The sequence below is a fragment of the Myxocyprinus asiaticus genome, chromosome 18 (genome assembly GCF_019703515.2).
Source record: "Myxocyprinus asiaticus isolate MX2 ecotype Aquarium Trade chromosome 18, UBuf_Myxa_2, whole genome shotgun sequence".
In the NCBI taxonomy this organism is placed as follows: Eukaryota; Metazoa; Chordata; class Actinopteri; order Cypriniformes; family Catostomidae; genus Myxocyprinus; species Myxocyprinus asiaticus.
The window spans coordinates 35,677,618-35,693,942 of record NC_059361.1 but is presented as its reverse complement, the minus strand read 5'-3'; the positions used below and the strand labels follow the sequence as shown (position 1 = coordinate 35,693,942).

Here is a 16,325-nt window from a genome sequence, read left to right as displayed (position 1 = left end):
AGGGCAGGGTTACATCAGTGGTTCACAGTCACTGTAGTGATAAGCCAGGAAGTGTGTCAATGACTAAGGTGCATTCTTGGCTTACACGAATGAGGGCACGGCTATCAAGGTGTGTTTGCGTGCATGTATGCATCATCTCAGTAATGGAGGGGCGGAGCATCTATAGCATGCTAGCTTGTTCTCCTCTCTTCTGAGTGTGTCTTACAGCTAAGAGGATTTGTGGAGAGACTGGGAGCAGCTGGGGAAATAATTGAAAGTGTCTCTCTAAGCACTAAGCTCACAGCATGAACAGCAGGGTAGTGCTAGCATAGCTCTGGCTTTACAAAAGAGGAAATGGCTGACACGACCATCATCCAAAAACACCGATGCCTGCAATCCCACAATACAGCTCTGCCACACCTGACGAACATTTACATTTATGCATTTGGCAGACGCTTTTATCCAAAGCAACTTATAGCATTTTAGTGAGTGCTTTCCCTGGGAATCAAACCCATGATCTTGGTGTTGCTAGCGCCATGCTTTGGTTACCTGGTGTGATGCAACAAAAATTGAAAACAAGTGACTTGACCAAATGTACTGTTGCATTTTTCCATTGTGCCTGGATTGCTGTTAGTCAAATTTAAACATGATTGTGGTAAATACAGAGCACATAGAAGCAAATTCTAGTCAAGCCAACGTAATCCAGCGCTACTATGGGCGACACTGGTCTAAACGTCAAAAGACGTGCACAATGTGACAATTAACATCTGCTCTCTAGCCTGGTTGTCCATTGTTGTGTCTGATAAACATAAATGCAGTTCTGTCCATCTAGGTCCACGTGCTGTTCAGGCTGTTTGCACCAATTCAGAGCTCACAAAAGCCTCTTACAGGAATCCATTCATCACTCTGGGGGTGAGCGTGCTATTAAAAGCCCTCCTAACACATCCACACAATGAAGTCTGCATATAAATGGCTTGTGTGCCATCAAAGGCTGCAGACATAATCAACCCAGCAAACAAACAAGACCCACCCCCCGGAAATATTCACGCATACGCACAAAGCTACTGCGTCTGGTAACCCAACCACAGGTGTGACGAGCAAAAAGGACAGAATCCTGCAGTGGTGTCAGTGCACTGACTTCAATGTATTTCTGTAAAATGTCACGGCTGCTTGACAAAATCTGAGGCTCACAGAGTCTTATTTGGCTTGATAGATATGGTCAGAATCAGCAAGGATCAAATGTTATTCGTAAACCATTTACAATTATGTGACATTTCCAAATGAAAAAGGATGCTCGATGGGGGGGAAATGTAGGACAGGGCTTGATTTTATCTATTGGATATTGATTGGATGGTGAAAAGTTGGGTGTTCCATTTCAGTATGGTGGTTTAAAAAAAATAAGAGCGGTTAGTGAAGTTAGCCAAAAAGGCAGTGCTGCAAGTCAGCGTAACCAGAGCAAAGTTAACCCTCAAGCAAGCTGGAAAAGAGACAATCCTTTTGTTTACCATTTCAGAGCATAGGGAAAGATTGTGGTGACTTCCAGCTTGTGTTACTATCAGTGAAAGCCCAAAATATATGGAAAACCAAGCCTGTGATTCGTGCTTTGCATAAAACACAAAAAAGATTTGGTGGTACCAGTAAAATCCAGCAGGCCTGTGTTGCATTAGTTGGCAATGTGCTACATTGGCCAGGGCTGAGCTTTGTGTTGGATACTTTAAGCTAATTCAAATGACCAAAAGTATTTCAGAGAAAGAGCTTTAGCACCACTTTATCCCTGAATGTTTATTTCAACATCTGAAAACAATAATGTGAGCAAAACAAGCTAACTCAATTTGTAGTGCCAACGACTGGGCAGCTGTAGCAGAAAAATTACACTAATGGTAGACAGTCTTTTAGTGAGACTCTTCCAAGACAGCACCTTAACTGAAGTGGAACCTCATAAGTGACTGATTTGGAACACTGTCCATAGGCAGCAACTCCTTGCATCATAGAAATACCGCTCCTCACATAGAGATTCAACTCTCAGTTGATTTCATGTATTTTCAACCAATGTAAATCCCATTTTAATTTCCACAGAAGCACAGCAAGTCTTAACCATCACCAAAACGCAGAATGAGAATGAGCCGCCCTGACATGAGTCATGAACACAGATTCATGATTGCTGTAGCAAAGTGGATAGTCACAGTCTACCGGCAGATTAATATTGAGGGGGATGAGCGGTTAAGAGATTTAATGCCCGTTGCAATGAATATGCAACCTATAGGGAGACTAGTTCTTTCAATTAGTCAAACTCCCACTTAGACTTTGGGAAACGTTTAATGTTACTTGAATTAGTGATATTTTAGTGCGTTTATTTTAAGCCTTTGTTTGGAAAATGTTAATAAAGCATTATATTGTTTAGCCCACAAAAAACAGAAGTGATGCTGCATTAGAATTTTGCCAAAAGAAGGTATCTTAGAGTATAGCCTAAACATGCTGCCTACTTTTAAAAAGCCTTTGCGTCAGATGTGCACCTACAAGGCCTTAAAATACTTACGCATCCTACAGACACCGCTCATTAGGTTATGGAACAGAGAAAATATGTCATGGTTATTTAACAGGGACTTGCGCACAGCTGAGGGAACAATAAAAGCCAAATGCAAGCTCACACAGCAAAAAAATCAACACCCAAAGAGACAGCCAAATGTGATTTTTAACACATTGTCTTTGTCTCCAACAAGTTACAATGACACCTGGCACAGAGAGAGAGAGAGAGAGAGAGAGAGAGAGAGAGAGAGAGAGAGAGAGAGAGAGAGAATAATTTCTTTCCCAAGCAGGAACAAACCGGATGTTTCAATGGATGCGGCACTCCTGCAGTTAAGGAACCTCTGCAGAACTTTTCAGATGGGTCGCAAATCAGGTCTGAAGTCAAGTAGACTCACCAACTCAGCACACACGTCTGCTGACCACCAACACAACACTCTCCAAATACACTCTTCTCACCACAAACCTTCTCCCAAAATACACCCAAGAAGGGATCAGAAAAACACAATGAAATATACTAAGAGTCAAATGAGTAGCAAAGAAAATAGCAGTGATAACAGAAATAGGATAGGCTCAGAATATTGATCTGAATGATTCCTTGATTTCCATCAGTAATGCTGAACTGTACATGTTCATATCCCCCTGCCAGATATAAATAATAGCTTTATAATTAGTTGAATCATGCCTCAGGCTGAGTTGACACCTTTTTGGAGGAGCGCGCCATCAGAGGAGTGTAATATTGGCACAAATATAAAAGCACCAAACTGTATCTAAAACAAGGGCAGGTCCCCTCCTAGGAAAGGCGTGTTAGCTTCTCCAATGTAAGATCCAATAAATATAATCCATAAATTTGTAACCTCAGATTTTTGACCTCCTTGAATATACATTACATTATTTGATTAGCATTTTCTTGCCAGTGACTGACATGTTTCACAATCTTGATTCAGTTTTCTCTGATACAAACAGATACATAGAAGTCTTTTAACATACTGTAGGAAGAGCACCGTATCACCTAAAGATTTACATTTTGAGAGATGCTGAACAGATCAAATACCTGAAAACTATTCCAGGTGAATATACGCTTACAGAGCACTTTTTTAGGAACATATGGTCTTAATAAAGTGCCCGATGTGGTCTTCAGTTTTTGTAGCCCATCCGTCTCAAGGTTCGATGTGTTGTGCATTCTGAGATGCTATTCAGCTCACTACAATTGTACAGAGTGGTTATCTGAATTACCATTGACTTTCGGTCAGCTCGAACCAGTCTGACCATTCTCTGTTGACCTCTCTGTTGAACAAGGCATTTCCGTCCGCAGAACTACCGCTCACTGGATGTTTTTTGTATTTGGCACCATTCTGAGTAAATTCTAGAGACTGTTGTGCGTGAAAATCCCAGGAGATCAGCAGTTACAGAAATACTCAAACCAGCCCATCTGGCATCAACAATCATGCCACAGTCCAAATTACTGAGATAAAAAAAAATTGCCCATTCTGATGGTTGATGTGAACATTAACTTAAGCTCCTGACCCGTATCGGCATGATTATAAGCACTGCTGCCACACGATTGGCTGACTAGATAATCGCATGAATTATTAGGAACACCTGTACACCTAATTAAGTACTCAGTGAGTGTATATAATGATGTGCTATATTTGTATTTATATAAAAGGTAAAATCAAAAAGCCCTTAGTCTAAGATTGACTTTTGACTGTTCATTTTGAATATTTCATTTCGATAATGTTAGTCATTTTCTTAAAAATCAAATGTGCAACCAGCACCTTCAAACCTCAGAGGAACAAACAAACCTTTAAAAAGGTCCCCTGCAATAGGAACAAAGTGTGTGAGCTCTTCTAATATAATCTTTTAATTTGATACTAATATATATATATATATATATATATATATATATATATATATATATATATAAACTCCCACAGTAACCGTGAATATTTGACCTCATTAGAGGTTAAGAGGAGATAGTATGTTCAGAAAGACCTCTATCTTCATAAGTGCACATTCAGATTAACTACAAGGGACTTTAAACACACTATGAGAGAAGCAGTGCTGTTGCTTGTTTGTTGATACAGTTTTACAATTCAGCAAGACAAATAATCAAAAAAGAGAAACTGAAGTGAAACTGTAAAGACATTTAATCTTTAAGACATTGTTATTCCTTTTCTTAACCTGCTTTGGTACTTCATGGAATAAAATAACCCTAAACAGACAATAATTTAAGGTTTCATGTTTTGTTTAAAAAAAAAAAAAAACATATCTTCTGCCACTCAGCTGGACTAAACAATAATATAAAGTGACATTTTCCATATTCAGACTAATGATTTTACTGATTGAGCACTTGAACAGGATATTATTGGCACACTTGGCTTAATCCAGTGATATCACAATTGCAGGACAAATTGCAGTTGTCTAATATCAGTGGAGAGAAAATGAAAGAATTATGAAAAATGAGGTTGAGATAATAGCGCGCACATACCTCAATGTACCCGGCCAGGCTCGGAACCGCGATGGCCAAAATGAGCACTGATACGGCAGGGACTAAACCCATCTTCCTCGGCTAGTCTGTGCTGGGATTCCGCTCAAAATATCCCGCTATGGATTCTTAAACGTGGTTATCAAACAGAAAACAGCACTGTAAATGTTCCTCGTGCGTCTCTTGTGTCTCTCTCTTGTGTTTTTCCCACTGTGCGATCGCAATGATTGCGCGCGTGTGGAATGTTGCGCGTCTCCGCCTGCCGCGAGTTCTCCAGCGTTAAAACAAGATCAAGCGCGCCCCCGGCCGTCTGATACTGGACCTACCGGAAGTGAAGTCATCATGCTGTCATCTAATAGACAAGGATCCATGTTTGTTTACTGGGCGTGTGCACCTCTTGTGACTCTGTTATGAAATGTGTAGCTGACAAATAACACTGACGTTTTTATGGCTGTCAACTGGCCTGAAACTCCCTCAAACTAATCCCAGATCATCTTATTGTGTAATTGATAACCATTTTTGGTCTGTAACTTTTAAAGAATGAAAATGCTTGTGGAATTTAGGGAAACATTTGTATAAAAGGGAATATCAGAGTTTCTGACACAATATAATGGACAATAAATCTGGAAGAGATGCACTGATATCAGTGAAAGCCATTTATATGTTTATATATATATATATTTCCAAATATTTTATATATATATATTTCCAAATACTAGTGGAATTGTAATATGAACAAATATGCTCACATACATTAACTATAATTTTATGTATTTGTTCATATATATATATATATATATATATATATATATATATATATATATATATATATATATATATAAACACACACACACCAATCAGCCACAACATTAAAACCACCTGCCTAATATTGTGTAGGTCCCCCTCGTGCCACCAAAACAGCGCCAACCCACATCTCACCACAATTGTACAGAGCGGTTATCTGCATTACCATAGACTTTGTCAGTTTCTGGCCATTCTCTGTTGACCTCTCTCATCAACAAGGGTTTTCTGTCCACAGAACTGTAACTCACTGGATATTTTTTGTTTTTGGCACCATTCTGAGTAAACTCTAGAGACTGTTGTGTGTGAAAATTCCAGGAGATCAGCAGTTACAGAAATACTCAAACCAGCCCGTTTGGCACCAACAATCATAAAATGAGTACACAATTACACTCAACAATATACAAATAATAACATACACTGTACAGTATACAATATGCTGTTTTTGTTTTTTTGTTTTTTTTTTACTATATAGATACTATATAGATACACATTATTCAATAAAAATTAAAATATATATGAAAAAAGTATATATATATAGAATGTACAGTATTGTACTGTATTGACATTCAGGCTGTCGGTTGATAGTCAGTTGTTAAGAGAGACATAATATAATGACAGTAATATAATTTATGACAGTCCGGTGTGAGATATAAGAGTAATAAAGTGCAGGGCTGATGTATTTTGATCGTGGGAGATCAAGAGTTCAGAAGTCTGATTGCTTGGGGGAAGAAGCTATCATGGAGTCGGCTGGTGCGGGTCCTGATGCTGCGATACCGCCTACCTGATGGTAGCAGTGAGAACAGCCCATGGCTCGGGTGGCTGGAGTCTCTGATGATCCTCCGAGCTTTTTTCACACACCGCCTTGTATATATTTCCTGGAGGGAGGGAAGCTCACCACCCTTTGCAGTGCTTTGCGGTTGTGGGCGGTGCTATTGCCGTACCAGGCGGAGATACAGCCAGTCAGGATGCTCTATACAGTGCAGGTGTAGAACCGTGTGAGGATGTGGCGGTTCATTCCAAACTTCCTCAGCCGTCTCAGGAAGAAGAGGCGCTGATGAGCCTTCTTCACAACGACTTCAGTGTGGATGGACCATGTGAGTTCCTCAGTGATGTGGACACCCAGGAACTTGAAGCTGCTGACTCTCTCCACTGGTGCTCCATTGATGGTGATTGGACTGTGTTCTCTGTCTTTTCTCCTGAAGTCCACCACAAGCTCCTTTGTCTTACTGACGTTGAGGGAGAGGTTGTGCTCCTGACACCAGTGTGTCAGAGTGTGCACCTCCTCTCTGTAGGCTGTTTCATCATTGTCAGTGATCAGACCTACCACCGTCGTGTCATCAGCAAACTTAATGATGGCATTGGAGTTATGTGTTGCCACACAGTCATGTGTGTACAGGGAATACAGTAGTGGGCTGAGAACACAGCCCTGTGGGGCTCCAGTGTTGAGGGTCAGTGATGAGGAGATGTTGCTGCCTATTCTAACCACCTGGCGTCTGCTTGACAGGAAGTCCAGGATCCAGCTGCACAGCGAGCTGTTTAAGCCCAGAGCCCGGAGTTTCTCATCTAGCTTGGAGGGCACTATGGTGTTGAATGCTGAGCTGTAGTCTACAAACAGCATTCTCACATAAGTGTTCTTTTTTTCCAGGTGGGAGAGAGCAGTGTGTAGTGTAGATGCAATGGCATCATCAGTGGAGCAGTTGTTGCAGTAAGCAAACTGCAGCGGGTCAAGATTGAGTGGTAATACAGAGCAGATGTAATCTCTGATTAGTCTCTCAAAACATTTGCTGATGATGGGGGTCAGAGCAACAGGACGCCAGTCATTTAAACAAGTTATTTTCGATTGTTTTGGAACAGGCACAATGGCGGATGTTTTAAAGCATGTGGGGACTACAGACAAAGAGAGGGAAAGGTTGAAAATGTCCGTAAAAACACCAGCCAGCTGGTTCGCGCACGCTCTGATGACGCGGCCCGGAATGCCGTCTGGACCCGCGGCTTTGCGGATATTCACCCGTCGGAAGGATCGGGTTACATCCGCTACAGAGACGGAGAGTGAACTAACCTCTGTAGCTTCGGCCGCGAGAGCTCTCTCCGCGAGGGCGGTGTTATTTCCCTCGAAACGAGCATAAAAAGTATTTAGCTCATCCGGTAGAGAGGCAGCGGTGTTCATGGCGGAGTTTTTATTCCCTTTAAAGTCCGTGATGATGTTAATTCCCTGCCACATGCTTCTAGAGTTGGTGGTGTTAAACTGTCCCTCAATCTTACTCCTGTACTGGCGTTTTGCTGTTTTGATAGTTTTTCGGAGGGCATAACTGGCTTGTTTATGCTCCTCCGCGTTCCCGGAATTAAAAGCGGAGGTCCGCACATTAAGTGCCGCGCGAACATCGCTGTTGATCCACGGCTTCTGATTCGGATAGATTCGCACAGTTCTGGTCGGAATCACTTCCTCTACACACGTTCTGATGAAACACATTACGCTATCAGCGTAAAGCTCGATGTCGTCATCAGAGGCGGACCGGAACATCTCCCAGTCCGTGCGATCAAAACAGTCTTGTGGTGTAGAGTCTGATTGGTCCGACCAGCACTGGATCGTTCTGAGGGTGGGTGCTTCCTGTTTCAGTTTCTGCCTGTAAGCGGGCAGAAGCAGAATGGAAGAGTGGTCCGATTTGCCAAATGGTGGGCGGGGGAGGGATTTGTAGCCATCCCGGAACGGAGAGTAGCAATGGTCCAAAACCCGGTCCCCTCGTGTGTTGAAACTAATGTGCTGGTGATATTTTGGTGCGACTGATTTTAAACTGGCTTTATTAAAGTCCCCGGTCACAATGAACGTGGCCTCAGGGTGCGCGGTTTCCTGCTCACTTATACTCCCATACAGTTCCTTGAGTGCCCGGTCTGTGTCGGCTTGTGGGGGAATGTACACAGCTGTGATAATGACCGCTGTGAATTCCCTCGGTAGCCAGAATGGTCGACACAGAAGCATAAGAAATTCCAGATCAGGAGAACAGAAAGACTTGATGGAATGTACGTTCCTCTGATCACACCAGGATTTGTTGATCATAAAACATACACCACCTCCTCTAGTTTTACCTGAGAGGTCTTTCGCTCTGTCCGCTCGGAGCATGGAGAACCCCGTGGGTTCAATGGCTGAGTCTGGAATCTCCGCAGACATCCAAGTTTCCGTAAGGCAGATAACGCAGCAGTCCCTCATCTCTCATTGGAAAGAGATCCGCGCTTTCAGCTCGCAGAGCTTGTTATCCAGAGACTGAACATTTGCCAGTAGAATAGTGGGTAGCGGGGGTCGATTTGCGCGGCGTCTTACTCTGATGAGAACGCCGGCTCTGTTTCCCCTTTTCCTCCTGCGTTTCCGCGGCCGTGCTGCCCAGACAAAGGGCTCCGCTTGCGTGTTTGTAAACAGCGGGTCGGCATTGAGGAATGTGAAGTCCGGTTTACGGTGTGAGATCGCTGAGCCAATGTCCAAAAGTGTTTGTCTGTCGTAGACAATAAGGCAGACAACATCCAAGACAAAAAACATAAGAATTGTAAACAAAACAAACAAACCATTGCTATGTTGTGTCGGAGCTCGCAACGCAGCAGCCATACTCGGCCATACTCGGCGCCATCTTGAGTCCGGATAGCCTGAGGGAAAAAACTGTTCCTGTGCTTGACGGTTCTGGTGCTCAGAGCTCTCAAGCGTCGTACAGTTCAAAAAAGGTAGTGGTCAGGGTGAGTGGGGTTCAGAGTGATTTTTCCAGCCTTTTTCCTCACTCTGGAAGTGTATAGTTCTTAAGGGGGAAGGGGCAGGGGGCAACCAATAATCCTCTCAGCAGTCCGAACTGTCCTTTGTAGTCTTCTGATCTCTGATTTCGTAGCTGAACCAAACCAGACATTTATTGAAATGCAGAGGACAGACTCAGTGACTGCTGAGTAGAACTGTATCAGCAGCGCCTGTGGCAGGTTGAATTTCCTCAGCTGGTGAAGGAAGTACAACCTCTGCTGAGCCTTTTTCACAATGGAGTCAATGTGGGTCTCCCACTTCAGGTCCTGTGAGATGGTAGTGCCCAGGAACCTGAATGACTCCACTGCTGCCACAGTGCTGTTTAGAATGGTGAGGGGGGGGGTCAGTGTTGGGGTGTTTTTCCTAAAGTCCACAATCATCTCCACCATTTTGAGCGTGTTCAGCTCAAGGTTGTTTTGACTGCATCAGACAGCCAGCTGTTCAAACTCCCTTCTGTATGTAGACTTATCGTCATCTCGGATGAGGCCGATGACAGTGGTGTCGTCTGCAAACTTCAGGAGCTTGACAGAGGGGTCCTTGGCGATGCAGTCATTGGTGTAGAGGGAGAAGAGTAGTGGGGAGAGCACGCATCCCTGGGGGGCACCAGTGCTGATTGTACAGGTGCTAGAAGTGAGTTTCCCCTATCTCACAAGCTGCTGCCTGTCCGTCAGAAAGCTGGTAATCCACTGACAGATAGACATGGGAACAGAGACTTGGTGTAATTTATTCTAGAGAATAGCTGGGATGATGGTGTTGAAAGCTGAACTGAAGTCCACAAAAAGGATCCATGCATATGTACCTGCTCTGTCCAGATGTTGCAGGATATGATGCAATCCAATGTTGACTGCATCATCCACAGACCTGTTTGCTCAATAAGCAAATTGAAGGGGATCTAGAAAGGGTCCAGTGATGTTCTTCAGGTGGGCCAACACCAGTCTCTCAAATGATTTCATGACCACAGACGTCAGGGCGACAGGTCTGTAGTCATTAAGTCCTGTGATTTTTGGTATCTTTGGGACAGGAATAATGATTGAGCGTTTGAAGCATGGGACTTCACACTGCTCCAGTGATCTATTGAAGATCTGTGTGAAGATGGAGGCCAGCTGGTTAGCACAGGATCGAAGACACGCTAGTGAGACGCCATCTGGGCCTGAAGCCTTCCTCGTCTTTTGTTTCCGAAAGACGCAGCTCACATCATCTTCACAGATCTTAAGTGCAGATTGAGTAGCAGGAGGGGGGAGGAGGGGGGTTGTAGGAGGTGTTGGTGTTTGTGTGAAGTGAAGGTCAGAGTGGGTGTGGGGTGTGAGATTGGGGCTTTCAAATCTGCAGTAGAACACATTCAGGTCGTCAGCCAATTGTTGGTTCCCTACAGGGTTGGGGGTAGGAGTCCTGTAATTTGTGAGTTGTTTCATGCCACTCCACACTGATGCAGGGTCGTTAGCTGAAAACTTGTTTTTCAGCTTCTCAGAGTATGTTCTTTTAGCCACTCTGATTTCCCTGTTCAGTGTGTTCCTGGCCTAATTGTACAAGACTTTATCCCCACCCCTGTAAGCATCCTCTTTGGCCTGAAAATTCCCGCGGCGAGTAGAAAGGCTTACAGTTAATAAAGAGCGCTTCAAAATTAGGACAGCACATCCTCTTTAACATTGTTACATCTGTACACCAACTTTCCTTGATATAAAAGCATGTTCCACCGCCTCTCGTTTTCCCCGTTAACTCCGCAGTGTGATCCGTTCTGAACAGCTGAAAGCCTGGCAGATGTAACACGCTGTCCGGGAAGGCTTCCCTCAGCCAGGTTTCTGTGAAGCACAAGGCAGCAGAGGTTGAAAAGTCCTTGTTTGTGCGGGTGAGGAGATGTTGTTTAAAATAGTTTTAGATGAACTATAGCACAGTGTTTCACTGCCATCACTACTTGACAATTCATGTCAACTACTCCGATACACTTTATATCAGTTCACCTGACAGCAGCATAGACCAGAGTCTACAGGTGGTCCATGTAAAATCATTGGCAGCAGGCAGAAAAGTCAACAGGGACTTTTTCTGCCTGCTGTTATTACACAATGCAATGTCTGCTTCTCCCATAGCACCACATTTACACAATCCAATAGTCAGTAAATCCTGCAGAGAAGCTTTTATTGTCATCTACCATCTGTATGTGTAATACATATTTATCTACCTGCCCTTATGTTTTCCCACATTCTGTAGTATTGTGTAGGCTATTGTGAATAGTATCTTGTGTACAGTGTGATGAGGAGGAGGGTGGGGCCGGGCCGTGAGTCCGCACAGCCAGCCCCCAATCGGGCTAATCAGCGGAGGAGAGCCGGATAAGGCAGTTCGGGATAGAGAGAGCCACTGGCAGCTGCCTAATCCGGCTTGGCCTTATCCCTCTCCTCGGCTGATTAGCCTGATTGGGGGCCGGCCGTGCAGACTCATGGCCAGGCCCCGCCCTCCTCCTCGTCATATACAGTGTGTCAGAGTGTGTTGTTAAATTTGTAATTGCCGCTATTTCCCTTCAGGGATCAATAAGACAATCCGTCAGTCCATTCATCCATCCATCCATCCATCCAGTTCACTTATCCATCCATCCAATCCATTCATTCATCCATCCATCCATCCAATCCATCCATTCATCCAATTCACCCACCCATCCAATCCATCCATTCATTCATGCATTCATCCATCCATTCATTCACGCATTCATCCATCTATCTGTCCGTCCATCCATTCAAAACATCAATCCATCCAATACATCCATCCATCCATCCATTCATCCTATCCATCCATCTATTCATCCTATCCATCCATCCAATCCATCCATTTATCTATCCATCCATACATCCATCCAGTCCATTCATCCATCCATCATTCCATCTATCCAGTACATCCAACCATCCAATTCACCCATCCATCCATCAATCCAATACATCCATCCATTCATCCAATCCATTCATCCATCCATCCATTAAAACCATCCATCCATCATTCCATCCACCCATCCAATACATCCATCCATCATCCATTTATCTATCCATCCCTCCATCCAGTACATCCATCCATCCAATCATTTATTCATCCATCCATCCATTCATCATTCCATCCATCCATCCATCCATCCATCCATCCATTAATCATTCCATCCATCCAATACATCCAACATTCCATCCATTTAACTATCCATTCATCCAATCCATCTATCCACCTATTTAAAACAATGTTGTCATATAATACTACTTCAAAATAATGATACAGGGAGATTTTGTGGTGGAGAAATTGTGGATTTAAAAAAAAATATCCACCCTAAGTCAATTCTGTTTGCAGAAGCTGTGACAGATAACATGCAGTATTTACAACCACTGGTTTTATTTTTATGCGCTGGCTCACTGTGGAAGTCATGTTTGATTCTCTGTTCTCTGACAGATACAAATATGTCTTTAATTTGTAAAGAGCACTTTATATTCAACACTTTAAGAAATGCTGTTCTGTCCAAAACCTTGACAGCCATTCCTGGTGAATATTTGTTGTATAAAGGTCTTAAATGTTTGACATCCTTAGCCTGAGATTGCTATTTAGTTATCTGTTGCAGTTGTTCAGTTTCTATACTGTAACTGTCATTGTAAATACAGTAAATATTTAGTTGCGTCAGAGTGAGTAGATAGATCAAAATAAGCAATAAAGGACAAAGACTAATGACTATTACCAAAAAGTACATTGCATCCCTGAATTAGATATATGACTAATTCAGTAATGTTGTTTAATTGTCATTATTAGGCAGTCAAACAATATTCATATTTATTTTTGGCAACACCTGCCTATTTGTTAACACGTTTCTCTTCTACTGTATTGTTCTGCATACTATGATTGTGCTGGACAGTGAATGTGGTGCTGTTGTAGCTTTGTATGTATTGCTTTGTGTTAAAATGTTGTGAACAATTTATTAAAACAAATTTCTGATATCATCTTCTTAGTCAGTGTCATATTATATTATATTCATCTGTTTTAGTCATTGTTTCAGTGTAAACGGGTTTTGCTGTCTATAGGTAAAAAGCTTCTGTGTTCTATTTTTTCAGTCAGCATTATTTCGTTGAAACGCCATTTGAATGCAACAGAAACCTGCATGTCGAGTTTGTATCAAGTTAAAGTGAAACGCCGGTTGTAGTTCGAAACGTAGTACGCACCCTAGCTAGATAGCATCTTTCGGCCCCATAAGTGCGTTCCGAGTCAGCTGAAAATGCCAAAAATGCTGTCTATGAAAATAACACACTAGATTTTGAGACGCAGCCGCCACCTGCGGAAGGTGAGTCACAACAGAAACACACATCGATACCAACTCTATACTTTCATAGTCACACGTAACATTTACCGTATAGTTGCATTGAAAGACTAATAGAATAATCTTACTTTGAGGTTTCCGGAGTTATTTTAGACTTAAGTGCTTTTATTTGTAGGTGTTATTTATAAGGAAGTGCTCACCTGTGAGTATCGCTTGAGTAAGTCACTCCCATTGTAACTCGAATTTCTCCGGAAATATTTTCTCAAGTCACAGGCAAACGACACAATATCTACTTTCTGCTGAAGATTAAATGTATCTCATTTAAATCCTGTTGTTTTTTTGTTTAGTTTTTTCTCTTTAGTGAGGCTTGCTTGTTTGAGTTGGCTCGACCGTTCATTGTCGAGTTTATTTCTACTCTTTAGTTTGTATTTCGTTTTATTTTGTTGCGGCGTGAGATTGTTTTGGGCGTATTGTTGTTTTCCACACCTGTCTGACCTTACTTGGTAATGTCAAAACTGTTTTTGCTCACAAAACACAATTACTCACTTAATTTTGTCAGCAGAAGTGAAAAGTGTGGTGAAGAAGAAGAGAAAGTGTGCTGATATCGATACTTCTGGTGGTAGACATGGATCCTATGGATGGAGGAATGCGTTACACTCCCAATTCTTCGGTAAGATTCATCTTACTGTGCTATATTAATACATGATATTATTTTGCAATCTCACAGCCATTATATATGTAATGAAGACCTGAAATCCAATATTTCTGTTGCCAAATGTAGCGATGTGGTCATTTCATATCTCAAGATTGTTTCCTGTTCAATCTGACTTTTTGATCTTCAAGAAATCAAACCAAGACGTTAAACAAGTGGAAGATCTAAAGATCTATGTGTATAAATGTGAAACAACGTCATGAGATTGTGGAGCATGTCCATAAGTGTTCCTACATTCATAGAAAACCTGGAAATATGCTGGAATCTTAAAATTGTGGTCATGGGAATTTCTATCGTCACCATTATTTTTTCTAGTTAGTCAGTTAAGGTTTATTTATAGAGCACCTTTCAAAACAACATTACACGTGCTTTTCCCGAAGACATTACTGTAAATGTTCCGGATCATACAAAGAGATAAGACAATAACAATTTGATTATGAACAGAAAAATGAAATACATTTCAAAGCCAGATAGTGGGGTTATTCTCATCTCTGATGTATTTCATTAGCTAGAAATTGCTCTTGTGAGTGCAATCTCTATTAAATGTTTATATACAAAATGTTATCCGGTAATGACGCACTGCTGGAAGACTCATGGAAATTCATTGTTTAAAAGGTTTGATAAGTCTAATCTATTCAAAAGGCAAGAAGGAAGCTGGTAATCAGAATGAGCTTTATTGCCAAGTGTTCTCGCATACACAAGGAATTGTTTTTTTTTTTTTGGGTGATAGAAGAAACAAGTCCACACGGAACATTACAGTGAGACACACAATATAAAACAAGGTAAGAGTATAAATAGACATACAAATAATAGGACATATAACAGAATGGCGTATGTACATGTGCAAGTGGTAATGTATGTGCAAGGTAGGAGTCCTGAAGGCAGTTTAATTGTTCATGAGGAAAATGTCCTGAGGTTAAAAACTGTTCTTGTGCCTGGATGTCCTGGTGCTCAGTGCTCTGTAGCGCCGGCCAGAGGGCAACAGTTCAAAAAGGAACTGGGCAGGGTGTGTGGGGTCCAGAGTGATTCTACCTGCACGTTTCCTCACTCTGGAGACGTACAGATATTGGAGGGTGGGCAGGGGGGCACCAGTAATTCTCTCAGCAGTCCTGACTGTCCGTTGTAGTTTCCTTCTGTCTGATTTGATGGCTAAACCAAACAAGACAGTTATAGATGTACACATCTATATAGACTCAATGCTGGCCGAGTAGAACTGTGTCAGCAGCTCCTGTGGCAGGTTGAACTTCCTTTGCTGGCGAAGGAAGAACAACCTCTTCTGAGCCTTCTTCACAGTGGAGTCTATGAGGGTGTCATGTATTTATAAGATAATTATATGCTTTGATCTGAAAGACCATCCAGATTATTAAGCCTGGAACATGGCAGACCCACATGTTTGTGCTACTTCTACAGTTACTACAAGTGCCATAGGAAGTGTCACCACTATCTGGAGGTTTCACTCATGGATTTGAAATGTCACTGACACCATTTCATGTCTGTAGTCACTCATTTAGAGCAAACTAGTGTTAGGCTAATAAATCGTTCAGGGGGTTTTATAGGCTGATATTTGGCCATTTTGAAATTACCGGCATCGGCCAGTTGGCCAACTTTCCATAATACGACCAATTTGCTATTTACCAGAATTGGTCATTCTAGCCTACATGGTGTCCGTTCCAAAATCTACTGACAGCCTTGTCAATGGATAGTGCATATTTTCTGTTTTTGAATATTTTGAAATGTTATATTTTTAAATGAATTTTTTTGAGGAAATATTGTGGCC

At 42.2% G+C, this 16,325-nt stretch overlaps 2 protein-coding genes across 5 annotated transcripts in view; one reads left to right on the top strand and one right to left on the bottom strand.

Annotated features, from left to right (window-relative positions):
- The window catches only part of LOC127455724 (amyloid beta precursor like protein 2-like), a 111,033-nt gene extending 105,777 nt beyond the window's left edge, over nucleotides 1-5,256 (bottom strand). For both annotated transcript variants that reach the window (XM_051723804.1, XM_051723806.1), the window contains exon 1: nucleotides 4,994-5,256. In XM_051723804.1, coding sequence (XP_051579764.1) covers nucleotides 4,994-5,065 — 72 coding nt within the window. In that variant the 5' untranslated portion in view covers nucleotides 5,066-5,256. The remainder of the gene's footprint in view (nucleotides 1-4,993) is intronic.
- LOC127455723 (suppressor of tumorigenicity 14 protein homolog) overlaps nucleotides 1-16,325 on the top strand; it is a 96,780-nt gene that overhangs the window by 44,275 nt on the left and 36,180 nt on the right. The window contains exons 1-2 of one of the 3 annotated variants that reach the window (XM_051723802.1): nucleotides 13,905-14,053; nucleotides 14,399-14,506. In XM_051723802.1, the coding sequence (XP_051579762.1) occupies nucleotides 14,462-14,506 (45 nt within the window). In that variant the 5' untranslated portion in view covers nucleotides 13,905-14,053; nucleotides 14,399-14,461. Of the gene's footprint in view, nucleotides 1-13,904; nucleotides 14,054-14,098; nucleotides 14,507-16,325 lie in introns of those variants that run through there. The other 2 variants (XM_051723803.1, XM_051723801.1) reach the window with 2 other exon arrangements.